Source organism: Dipodomys spectabilis, unplaced genomic scaffold, assembly GCF_019054845.1.
Source record: "Dipodomys spectabilis isolate Male_0828 unplaced genomic scaffold, ASM1905484v1 ptg000108l, whole genome shotgun sequence".
NCBI classification, from domain to species: Eukaryota; Metazoa; Chordata; class Mammalia; order Rodentia; family Heteromyidae; genus Dipodomys; species Dipodomys spectabilis.
This window is the reverse complement of record NW_024870785.1, coordinates 21,420,877-21,434,008: the sequence shown is the minus strand read 5'-3', so window position 1 is coordinate 21,434,008 and position 13,132 is coordinate 21,420,877. Positions and strand designations below refer to the sequence as shown.

General features: G+C 38.1%; 1 protein-coding gene across 5 annotated transcripts in view; it reads right to left on the bottom strand.

Annotated features, from left to right (window-relative positions):
* Dennd4a (DENN domain containing 4A) overlaps positions 1 to 13,132 on the bottom strand; it is a 115,050-nt gene that overhangs the window by 72,215 nt on the left and 29,703 nt on the right. For 4 of the 5 annotated variants that reach the window (XM_042687404.1, XM_042687408.1, XM_042687407.1 and 1 more), the window contains exons 4-5: positions 11,132 to 11,464; positions 6,358 to 6,607 (exon numbers count right to left, since the gene is read on the bottom strand). In XM_042687404.1, coding sequence (XP_042543338.1) covers positions 6,358 to 6,607; positions 11,132 to 11,442 — 561 coding nt within the window. In that variant the 5' untranslated portion in view covers positions 11,443 to 11,464. Of the gene's footprint in view, positions 1 to 6,357; positions 6,608 to 11,131; positions 11,465 to 12,003; positions 12,114 to 13,132 lie in introns of all 5 variants that reach the window. The other variant, XM_042687406.1, reaches the window with a different exon arrangement.

The following is a 13,132-nucleotide window of genomic DNA, read 5'->3' as shown; positions in this document are numbered from 1 at the left end:
AGCTTCCTCTCTTATTCTTCAATTGTCTATTTCCACAGCCAGAGTGAGCCAGTTTAAATGTAAATCACATCATATCATTCTCAAGGTAAACAAACCCCTTGCTCTAGGGCCTAGGCCACAGAGTTGTACCTAAGCTGTATCCTAGGATCATTTCTCCAATCATTCTGGTCTCCCTACCTTTCTCAGACATACCAAGCCCACATCTCTGTGAGAGCCTTCACACTTTGTTTCCTGTGGCATTCAAGTTTTTGCTCAACTGTCCCTTCCTCAGAGTCCTTACCAAAACCTGAGCAAACCATTTTGCATCATTCCCTATGCTCTTCAACTTGATGTCCATTTGTTGCTTCGTCATTCCATGCTGTGCTTTACTTCCCCACTTAAATGTAAACTCAGTGATGACAGGGATATTTCTTTCTCCACCACTGTAATCACACATAGTAGTTCAGCATTCTCAAGTAAATAATTACTACAAATTTTTGAAAAAAAATTAGCTTTATAAAATAAGCATTCTTCATATAATCAGTGCAAATGAGAAAGAGCAAGGTCACTGAAATTTTTAAATAATATGTAACAGCAAGGCATAGTAGATATCAAAAGGAAAAAAGTTAAATATATCAATATGTATTAATATAAACATTACCATATTAATATATAGTAACAGTATCAAAATACATTAGCAAATATATATTACATATAAGATATACTAGCATATATTATATAAAATATATACTATTAGTAATATATGCTAATATAGTATTGATATTAATATCAATCATTAACATTGAGAATATTAATACTTGTATGGTATTATATATATCATATATTACATATTTATATATATATTATATAAAAGCAAAAAAAGGCTGAGGTATGTTAAAAGTGATAAAGTACCTGCTAGCAAGGACAGGCCATGAGTCAAAACCCAGTACTAGCCAGGCGCCAGTGGCTCATGCCTGTAATCCTAGCTATGCAGGAGGCTGAGAGCTGAGGGTTGCGGTTCAAAGCCAGCCCACGCAGGAAAGTCCATTAGACTCTTATCTCCAATAAACCACTAGAAAACCAGAAGTGGTGCTATGGCTCAAGCAGTAGAGCGCTAGCCTTGAGCTGAAGAGCGCAGGGACAGTGCCCAAGCCCAGAGGTTCAAGCCCCATGACCAACAAAACAGAACAAAACAAAACAACAACAAAAACCCAGTACTGCCAAGTTGGGCTTTTTTGTATTTTGTTTTTGTGCCAGTCCTGGGGCTTGAACTCAGGAGCTGGGCACTGTCTTTGAGCTTTTCTGCTCAAGGCTAATTACTCTCCCACTGGAGTCACAGCTCTACTTTTGGCATTTTGGTAGTTTATTGGAGATAAGAATCTCATAGACTTTCCAGCTGTAGCTGGCTTAAAAGAATGATCTTCAATCTTAAGCCTCCCGAGTAGCAGAATTAAGTGTTATCTACCAATGTCCAGCTCTGCCAACATTTTTTACATTAAGAGGCTACAATAACAAATTTCCATGTACTCTCACCTAGATTTCATATATGTTAACAATTTATCATATTTACTTCAGATATTTAGCTTGAATTTTTTCTCCAAACCCCTTCCCTTTTTTTGTGTGCTGGTCCTTAGGGCTTGACCTCAGGGCCTATGCACTGTCTCTGACCTTTTTTTAGTCAAGGCTAAGACTCTACCACTTGAGCCACAGCCCCGTTTACAATATTTAACTTTTTAAAAATTAAAATGACATAGCCAGGCACTGGTGGCTCACACCTGAAATCCTAGCTACTCAGGAAGCTGAGATCTGAGGATCATGGTTCAAAGCCAGCCCAGGCAAGAAAGTCCATGAGACTCTTATTTCTAATTAATCACTAGAAAACCAGAAGTGGTGCTGTGGCTCAAGTGGTAGAGCACCCACTTTGAGCTGAAGAGCTAAGGGACAGCACCCAAGCACAAAGTTCAAGCCCCCACACAACTGACAAAAAAGACAAAAAAAAATTGAAATTACAAGTTTAACTAGCTTCCCAGCTTCTATTCCATTTTTCCTGACTTAACCTCCTAATCTGAAGCTAATGCATTCATTCATACATACACATTTAAAAAATTTTTACTACATACATAATATACAAATATGTACATATGTATTATCTGCATTTAAATTTTTAATTTTAAAATTGTTTTAATTTTTAAATTAAAACTATAATCTTTATAAATATATTTTAAATTATTTAAATTTTTTAATTAACTGAGAATATCCTTTTGTGATTTCCCTCTTACTCATCAATGCTTTGTTTTTGTTTTTGTTTTTTTAGTGCCAGTCGTGGGGTTTGATCTTAGACCATATTGTACCACTTGAGTCATACCATTATACCACTTGAGTCATAGCCCTACTTCTGGCTTTTTGATGGCTGATTGGAGATAAGAGTTTCAAAGACTTTTCCTGTCCAAGCAGGCTTTAAATCTCCATCCTTACTCAGCCTCCTGAGTAGCTAGGATTATAGGCGTGAATCATCAGCATCTGACCTCTTCTGCCTTTTAAATATTCTAACATGCTAAGTCTAAGAGTAATCAGAAGAAGAGAAAGTTATGAAAGACTCAAAGTATAAGCTTTTAGTTTAACAATTTTATGCTGAATATTCAGAAGCCTCGTTTGTTCTTTGGCTTCTCATTGAATCCTTGAGAAAATTAAATGAAGAGTGCTGGAGATGTGAATCAAGGGGTAGAGCACTACAAAGCCCTAAAATCAAACACCTGTACCATTAAAAAAAAAAAAATTTAAAGAGCTGGGAGCTGGTGCCTCATGGCTGTAATCCTAGATACTCAGGAGGCCAAGATCTGAGAATCAAGCCAGCATAGGCAAAAAAGTCTGTGAGACTCTGATTAATTAATCGAGGGCTGTACTTACAAAAAGCACACTATACACCTGGGAAAACCAAGTGACAATCATGCAGAGGTAAGGACTGAAATAGGCTTTAGGTAAATGTCAGGTTTTTTTTTTATTATTGTGAAAATACTGTAGAGAGGGGTTACAATTACATGGGCAAGATAATGAGTACATTTCTTATCAAGCATTGTAGCCTCCTCCTTTGTTTCCCCTTCCCATCCCTTCCCATCCTCCCCCCGCCCCCCCACCCAATCCTCCCTGCTACCCCCCTCCCCCGCACCAAAGTTGTAAAGTTCATTTTTCGACGTAACGACTTGTACATCTCATTGTTGCAATGGGTCCACCTGTATCCCTATTTAAACGATTTGTTTTCCCCTTCCCCTCCACAAATTATACCGACATCAAATACTGTGAAACCAGGGGTTATACTTGGGGGAGGGAAATGTCAGTTTTACTATACAGACAACTTGCATAAGAACATTTGTGTAATCCACAAATCAGCCAACGACAAATGCTGGAGGGGATGTGGAGAAAGAGGAACCCTATTACACTGCTGGTGGGAATGTACACTTATACAACCACTTTGGAAAGCAGTCTGGAGGGTCCTTAGAAAGCTAAAGATTGACCTCCCTTACGACCCAGTCATACCACTTCTAGGCATCTACCCTGAACAACAGGAACCAATATACGAGGACACGTGCACCTCCATGTTTATTGCAGCACTGTTCACAATAGCTAGGATACGGAAACAACCCAGATGCCCCACCACAGATGAATGGATCCAAAAATTGTGGTATCTATACACAATGGAATATTATGCAGCCATTAGAAATGACAAAATAATGTCATTTGCAGGGAAATGGATGGAGCTAGAAGGAATCATGTTGAGCGAGGTAAGTCAAGAGCAAAGAGACAAACGGTACATGGTCTCCCTGGTAAGTAGATGCTAAATCCAAAATGTTAGGTGATACGACAAAACTAACAGGATTTAAGAAACAAAGAACTCCCACTCATCTGGTTGAACCACTACTAAATATCCCCATGCTGCTGATCACATGTATGGTGTATAACATGTAAACACCGTTATATGTTATAGACCATGATAGACAATTTGCTCCAGGAAAGTTAGAATGAACTTGTGACTTTAAATGAGCATCATTATTCCACAATACTGTGAAATTCGGGAAATTATGTAATCACTTAATCACAATCAAAAAAAAAAGAACCTCAGGGAAGGTAGGGAGGGAAGGGATGGTAGGGGGAAAACAATGGAGGGGGTAACAATGTTCAATAGGAAATGTACTCATTACCTCACTCATGTAACTGTAACCCTCTGTATAGTATCTTTACAATAAAAAAAAAAAAAAAAAAGAACATCTGTGTAAGAGTCGAGTGCTGGTAGCTCATGCCTGTAATCCTAGCTACTTAAGAAGCTCAGATCTGAGGATCTTGATTCAAAGACAGCCCCTGGGAAAGAAAGTCCATGACACTCTTACCTTAAAGTGGTAGAGCACTACCAGTCTTGAGCGGAAAAAGCTCAGAGACAGTGCCCAGACCCTGAGTTCAAGCCCATGACCAACCAAAAAAAAAGTTTTTGTATAAGAACTCAGGTATTTAAGTATGAATTACTTCCCTACATAGATTTCTCTGATACTTAGAGCATACATTTAATATAGTTCTCAAGTAAAAAAAAAACTCTGATGGAGCGGGAGTCATCAAGAGATGATAAATTAGAGCGGTCTAATGAGACACACATTTAGAATTATACACACATAGCTTATATTTAAATAATTAGATCATACAAGGAGTGAAGATAAGTGGACTCAGGACTTAAACCCTGGGGCACTCTACTGCACAAGAGTTTGGGAAATGGAAAGATAGCAACATAGGCAGAAAGGAGATGATTGGTAAAGTAGGAAGATAAAGAAGCAAGTATGTAAGAAGAAAACACATCCTCTCTCCCTATTTCTAGAAGGAAAAAATGATCATAGCTGTCACATATGAAATATTGAGGAGAACTGATCCCTGGATTCAATAACAAAAAGAAATCTTGGTGGAATGAGGAAGACAAAAGTTTCACTGGAAAGAATCAGAGTGAAGAATGAGGTAATATACTTAACTCTTCAAAAGTTTTATTGTAAAGAACAATGAAGTAGGGCCATAGAATAAGGGGAATGTGGGCCAAAAAGCTATAAATAGGAGATCATACACATGCTTTTTTAAAAAAACTCATGTGTGCATTTATTTTTTAAGTCAATTTAAAAACAAAAACACACAGTCATGACTTAAAATACATACATGTAAATAAAATGAAGATTTTTTTCAGCTTTTCTCATTTGCTGAGCTTTTTCCCTCAAGTTTTTGTTTATTCACAGAAAGTAACATGCTTTTCGCATGTTGAAACAATCCAACAGAGAAGGAAAAATTAATGATTGAAAAAAAGGTAGGAAACAGACGGGCGCCAGTGGCTCACGCCTGTAATCCTAGCTACTCAGGAGGCTGAGATCTGAGGATTGCGGTTCAAAGCCAGCCTCAGCAGGAAAGTCCGTGAGATTCTTATCTCCAATAAATCACTAGAAAACCAGAAGTGGTGCTGGAGCTCAAGCAGTAGAGCGCTCGCCTTGAGCCAAAGAGCTAAGGGACAGCATCCAGGCCCAAAGTTCAAGCCCTGCGACCAACCCCTCCCCCCCAAAAAAAAGTAGGAAACGCTGCTGAAGCTAGGTATGGAAGTAGTAGACAAATCGGGGTGATTAGTGCATTGCTTTTGCAATAAGAGGGAAATTGTATATTTAAAAAAATGTTTAGCCAGGTGCTAGTGACACATACCTGTAATCCTAGCTATTCAGGAAGCTAAGACCTGAGGATCCGGTTCAAAGCCAGCCTGGGCAGTACACTCCAGAAGACTCTTATCTCCAATTAACCAGCAAAATGCCAGAAGTGGAACTGTAGCTCATGTGGTAGAGTGCTAGCCTTGACCACAAAAGCTCAGAAACAGTGCCCAGGCAACTGAGTTCAAGTCCCTGACTGGAACCAAAGAAAACCCCAAAAAGCACATACACAACTTCTTCTGAAAGTCAACTACTCTCTTTAAAAAAAAAAAATGAACTATCCAATGCTGGGCACTGGTGTCTCACACCTATAATTCTAATTACTAAGGAGGCTGAGATCTGAGCATTTGTTTGGAAGCCGGCCTGAGCAGAAATTATCTTCAATTAATAACAGAAATAGCCAGAAGTGGCGCTGTGGCTCAAGTCTTAGAGTGGTAGCTTTGAGCAAAAGAAGCTCAGGGACAGCACAGGCCCTGAGTTCAAGCCTCAGGACTGACAAAAAAGAAAAAGGAAAGAAAAATTAAAAACAAGAAAATTGTTCAATATTTTTAAAACATATTTTTCAATTCTGTAATTATGTTACATGCTTTCAAGAAAAGATTTATTTAAGATTATGCTCTTCTTGTTTAGTAGCTACTTTTATCAGTGGAAAAGAATCACTTACCATGCTGTTATTGAGATTCTTGTCAACTTTGCAGAATGTGTGTGGTGGACTTTCTCCTTTACTGGGTACAATAATACAAATGTCTGTGACAGCCAACGTATTCTGAGTCATGTTTTCAGAGGCTCTTCGGTAAGTGATGTAAATCCTTTGGGATGAGGCACTGCCACTAATATTTGCAGGGTGCCCATAAGGAGTAGTTTTAATGATTTCACAACCCTGTTTTAATCTTTCTTTCCAGTCATATAGAACCCTAAAAACAGAAATTTAAAGGAATAAATACACAAAAACAAAAGCACCCTGAAATCTGAAAAGTAACTAACATTCTCAGGCATCAGAAATTCAACCTAAAATGCAGCAACGTAGTAATAATAGCCTATATCTTACTAGTTCAGAATGTACATTTTTGTATTAGAGGATAACTAGTTTTCCTATTAAAAATATAAATAATGCAAGAAAAGCTCAAATAAACATTTGTGGTTTTAATGTAAACCAGAAAACAAAAAATTAAATATAAGACATTAGTTTAGCCCTGTTATATTTTTATTTATTTATTTATGTCGGTCATGGGGCTTCAACTCTGGGCCTGAGCGCTGTCCCTGAGCTCTTCAGCTCAACACTAGAGCTCTACCACTTGAGCCACAACACCACTTCTGGTTTTCTGGTGGTCAATTGTAGATAAGAGTCTTACAGGCTTTCCTGCCCAGGCTGGCTTTGAACTCTCAGCCTCCTGAGTAGCTAGGATTACAGGTGTGAGCCACTGGCTCCCAGCCCCTGTTTTATTTAGTTATTTCATGTATTAGCTAGTTCTCTTCTTAAAACTGTCCTCTTTGGAAAAAGTAATTTATATTTGAGCCCAAATTAAAATCTTACAAAAGGCTATACTTTTATCTCCAATATTTCCCTTCCTTTTAAGAAATAATATCAGCCTCTTAACAGTTGAAAACCTCAAGTTTACTTTAGTAAGTCTGTATGAAGCCTGGTGCTGGTGAGTCACACCTGTAATCCTAGCTACATGGGCTTGCTAACATTTCATATTAGCATTTTCATTACAGGTATGAAATAGTATCTCATTGTGGTCTTGATTTGTGTTCAGCTGAGCATCTTTTCATATACTTTGTGTGTTTTGGAGAAATGTGTTAAGATGCTCTTTCAGGTTGTATGTATGTATGTGTGTACACTCATGCACCAATACAGTGACTTTAACACAAGGCCAGACTTTCACTCCTTTTTGCTCCATAACTGGAGATAAGAATCTTTTGGAGCTGGGCACCTGTGGCTCACGCCTGTAATCCTAGCACTCAGGAGGCTGAGATCTGAAGATTGGGGTTCAAAACCAGCCCAGGCAGGAAAGTCTGTGAGACTCTTATCTCCAATAAACCACCAGAAAACCGGAAGTGGCACTGTGGCTCAAGTGAGCTGAAGAGTTGAGGGATAGCTCCCAGGCCCAGAGCTCAAACCCCAAGACCAACCAAAAAAAAAAAAAAAAAAGAATCTCTTGGATTTGTCTGCTCAGGTTGGTTGCTCTCAGATCTGTCTCTTATGTGGCTAGGATTATCAGTGTGAGCCACCAGCTCTTGGCTTCCTTTATCTTTTTAATATATAGTTGCTTTCTTATGGATGAAATATAAGTTCCCTTATTAGTTATATGATTTGCAAATATTTTCTTCCTTTTTTTGTATTGTCTTTTAACTTTTACAGTATGCTTTGAAGAAAAAAAAGTGGTAGATTTTATAGTAAGACTGCAACAGCAAGAGGTGTTAGGAATTAAGTTGTATCCAACTTCTCTGTATTAAAAAAGGCTTTTAATTTTTAGTTAAGAGCATTAGGAAAACAAATTCAATAGAACATTAAACAGTTACTCACAGGGTAGCCTTTCTCCTTGCTTTTCGTCCCTCTTCCTATCTTTTCTTCCCTTCCTTCCCCCATCCCTCTTTCTTCCTTTCTTTGAATGCATTCTCTCTCTCTCTCTTTCTCTCTCTCTTTGGTATTACTGAATTGAACTCCAAAGCTTCCTCCTCACTAGTCAAGTGTTCTACTACTTGAACCACACAACCCACAGTAATAAGCAGTTGAGGTCACATTAAGGTTAACACAGTTGTCAAGTAAAGTTCTTATATTTCAATAAAATATTGCTGAAAATGGAAATTATAATTAGAAAGATATCATTATATTAGAAAGAATAATATGACCAGTTCCTCAGATTAATTTTGTATAATGAAAGCTTACATAAAAGAGTACTTATGTTGAAAATATTGCCAGTTATATTCACTTTTACATGAAATACAGAAACAGTAGTGCTTTAAACTTTTTTTTACTAATTGGTCCTTGACTAACGTCAAGAACTTAAAATTAATATAAACCAGTTAATTCTGTCAAAATAAATTAGTATCATTTAAGCACGGTATTTTCTTGATATTTCCAAGTGCTGTTAAGTAACAAGAAGAGTTATGAATGAATACCAGGCTTGCTCTTTATTAAAAATATATTATTGCTGATGCCTATAATCATAGATACTTGGAAGACTGAGATCAAGAGGGTTTGTGATCAATTGTAGTCCAGGAAAAAGATTCATAAGATCTCATCTGAGTAGGAAAGGCTGGTGGTAGGCAACTGTCATTCTACCTATGGCAGGCAGTGCAAATAAGAAAAATGTAGCCAGACAAGTTGGGACAAAAATCAAGACCCTACCTCAAATCTATAATGCCCAGGCCTATAATTCTAGCTACTCAGGAGGCTGAGATCTGAGGATTATGGTTTGAAGCCAACATAAGCACACAAATTTGTAACCCTTACCTCCAATTAACCAACAAAAAATGAGAAGGGGCTGGGGGCCAAGGGCTCACACCTGTAATCCTAGCTACTTAGGAGACTGAGATCTGAAGATCAAGGTTTGAAGCCAGCATAGACAGGAAATGCCATGAGACTCTTACCTATAATTAATCACACACAAAAAAAAAAAACAGAAGTTGAGCTTTGGCTCAGTTGGTAGAGCACTAGCATTGAGCAAAAAAGCCCAGGGACAGCCCCAGGAATGAAAGCGCGCGCACGCGTGCACGCACGCGCGCGCGCACGCACGCGCGCACACACACACGCACACACACACGCACGCACACACACACACACACACACACGAGAAGTGGAGGTGTGACAAGTGGTATAGCATCAGCCTACCACTTCAAAAAATCAAACAAAATATTAAAAATGATGGGGCTGGGAATGTGACTTAGTGGTAGAGTGCCTGCCTGGCATGCATGAAGCCCTGGGTTCCATTCCTCAGTATCATATAGACAGAAAAAGCCAGAAGTGGTGCTGTGGCTCAAGTGGTATAATGCTAGCCTTGAGCAAAAGAAGCTCAGGGACACTGCCCAGACCCTGAGTTCAAGCCCCAGGACTGGCCAAAGAAAAATAACCAGCAATTTATAGCTAAGAATATGCACAAGAAAATATAAAACATGAAAAAATAAAACATGCATCTATGTAAGAACATATACATGTATTCAAAACAACATTATTTATGAAAGCTCCAAAGTGGAAATATCCAAAATATCCATGTAATAAATGGATTTATAGCATAACCATATGGCAGAATTCTATTCATCCATTTAAGGAATAAAGTACTGACATATTACAACATGGATGAACCTTGAAAACATCATGGTAAGCAAAAGGAGCCAAGCATACAAAACCTTACATAGTTCATATGGTAGTCCCATTCATATCATGTATCCTAAAAGTCAAATCTACAGAGACAGAAAGAAAACTGTGATTGCCTAGGACTAAAGGAGCTAAGGGATTGAATACAACTACTAATGAGTATAGGATTTCTTTCTGTATAATAAAAATTTCCTGGCTGGGTGTAAGTGGCTCACGCCTATAATCCTAGCTACTTAGGAGACTGAGATCTGAGGATCACAATTCAAAGCCAACAGGCAGGAAAGTCCATGAGACCAAAAAAGCTGGAAGTGGAGATGTGGCTCAAGTGGTAGAGCACTGCCCCTGAGCATTGTTGCTCAAGGCTTTAATCAATATAACATGCTAAAAAGACATACTTTTCTTATACTGTAAAGTAATTTAAGTCAAGTATAGTGGCTTCTGCCTGCAATATCAGCTACTTAAGCAGCTGAGACAGGAGAATCATTGCAGACCAAGAGTAAAAAGACAAGCCTAGGCAACATGTAAAACCCTGTCTCAAAAGAAATAATTTTTAATTTCTAGTGAGCATAATACTTTAATTTTCTGGTACTTTTCTGTAAATGATCCTCAAACTCTCTTCCCTGAATCTACTAGAAAGGTAAGAGTACTGGGAACCTGTAGGGCAAAGAGAGCCAAAGGGCAAAGGCTACAGCCTTAATGTACACGTTTAGCCATTTTTACTTCAGTTATTTTTCAGATAGGGTTTGATGCTTTGTGCCCAGGCTGACCCTGGACCTTAATGGTCCCACCTTTACCTCCTGAGTACCTAGGATTTTAGGTGTGTATCACCATGTCCAGCCTTCTGACCCCCCTATTTTTCAAGACGAGTCCTGCTATGTAGCTCAGGCTGTCCTCAAACTCATGATGATCCTTTTGTCTCAGCCTCCCAGGTTCTGTGATTACAGATACATGCCACCAAAGCCAGTTAAATTTATCTATTTTTCTAAAGCCAGTATGCTTCTACTGATGAACAAACAGTTAACTTCTACAAGGGATATTATCTGAATCAACAATTCACTTAAAAATAGTTATCCAAACAATAAAAGTTATATTAAAAACAAACCAAAACATCAATACTTACCCCAGATCTGTAAGTGGAGGTTTATCTCTTCCTCTTCTATAGCAAAGGTAAATCTGGGGCCCCACGAGACTTCCATTATTAAGATCTGCTGACAATCCAGTTGGGGTGACATCAATACACATATAATCCCGTGGCACTTCCTCCCCAAGAGATTTAATGATAACTGAAACATCAGTGATAGGTTCTTTTGGTTTTGCTACTTTATGACAGGCATCATTGAAGTGAATTTCTTCTTCAAGAGGCTTTGAAACATCAGTTAATCCTGCTACAACAAAGTAGTCAGCAACACGAGGCCCCTTGTCTTCAATCATCTTCCATTACAGAAGGTTACATCTGAAAAGAGAATAACACTGGTATTGGGCTGGGAAGGTGGTTCAGTGGTAGAGTGCTTGCCTTGCATGCATGAGGCCCTGGGCTTGATTTGTCAGCACCACATAAGCAGAAAAAGCCAGAAGTGGTGCTGTGGCTCAAGTGGTAGCCTTGAGCTGAAGAGCTGAGGGACGGTACCCAGACCCAGAGTTCAGGTCCCACAACTGACCAAAAAACAAAACAAAACAAAAAACAACTACAACTGGTATTTTACTATAATAAGCCTATTAGTATAAGTGACTAGTGTATAATTAAGAGAAAAAAATACTGTAAACACTGCTACCTACTTGATATTCACAACAATATTACATACTGGCTTTGGAAGTGAATTGCATGTATTTTTCCAAAAGAGTATTTCAACATTCATACATACATTCATTCTTAAATACATTCATATATACACATATAAATTAGTGTATAAATTTCTAATTTGGGTACCACAGAAACCTAAATTATCTAAATCCTTTTAAACATATAGGTTAGCCAGGAGTGGTAGTACGTACCTATAATCCCAGCAGCAAGGAGGCTGAGCCAGGAGGGTAGCAAGTTAGAGACCAGCCTGGGCTATAGAGCAAATGCCAGGCCAGGCTGAACTAAAAGGGTAAAACCCTGTCTGGAAAGAAAAAAAAAATTAAATGTATAGATTAAATTGTAAGACTATAATGGAATTTCCAGGTCCTCAAAGACTGAGGAAACCCAAAGCCAGAATGCAATGTGTGAGCTAATATCAGGTAGGGAGTTTTGCTGATCAGTAATTAGCAGATTTTTGTTTAGAGGTATTATAAGGACAGGAGATGAGGCCTTGGAATTACAAGAGGCTCCACATGGCTATAACTGCAGTTAATGAGTGGATTTTAGCCCGGTACCAGTGGCTCATGTCTGTAATCCTACCTACTCAGCTAAAGAGCTCAGGGACAGCACCCAGGCCCAGAGTCTAAGCCCCACGACCGACTAAAAGAAAAAAAAAAAAAGAATGAATTTTAAAACAAACATATTTACTGAGCTAAGGATGTGGACAGTGGTAAAGTACTTGCTGAGCATATATGAAGGCACTGAGTTCAATCTCCAGCACTGCAAAAAAAGAAGAAAAAAAAAAGAAAGAAAGAAAAAGTCTATCCAAGGATTAAGGGCTTAAACTATCTATGTGGCTACAGAAAGCTCCAAATGACAATTTATTTGCTATTGCAAATAAAAAATACCTCAGATAAGCTTTCCACAGATAAAGCCCAGGTAAATAAATCCCCACTCTAAAGCCATATAAATATATAAGAAAAAGCGACCATGAATGAGTCTTAGCAAATACATAAAACAAATTCAAAAATAAGAGTAGGAAAGGTATTATAACAGAAGTACGTATTTATAATAAATTCAAAGAAAAATACACAAAGTGTAATTCACCAAATATGTGCACACACTTTAAATGTAAAATCTCTTTCAGTTGTTTGGTATCATTTAAACTTTAGTTTTTTCCTTTAACTAGAAGAATGTATTCCTAATACTGTCAATATTCATAAGCTATTGCTCTAAGAAAAAAAGTTTATCTAACCAACGTCCCAGCATGAGTTGCATGTTAGACCTCATTACAGTAAATATGAAGAAAAGATTCTAAAGAAATAAATTAGGCATAGGCTA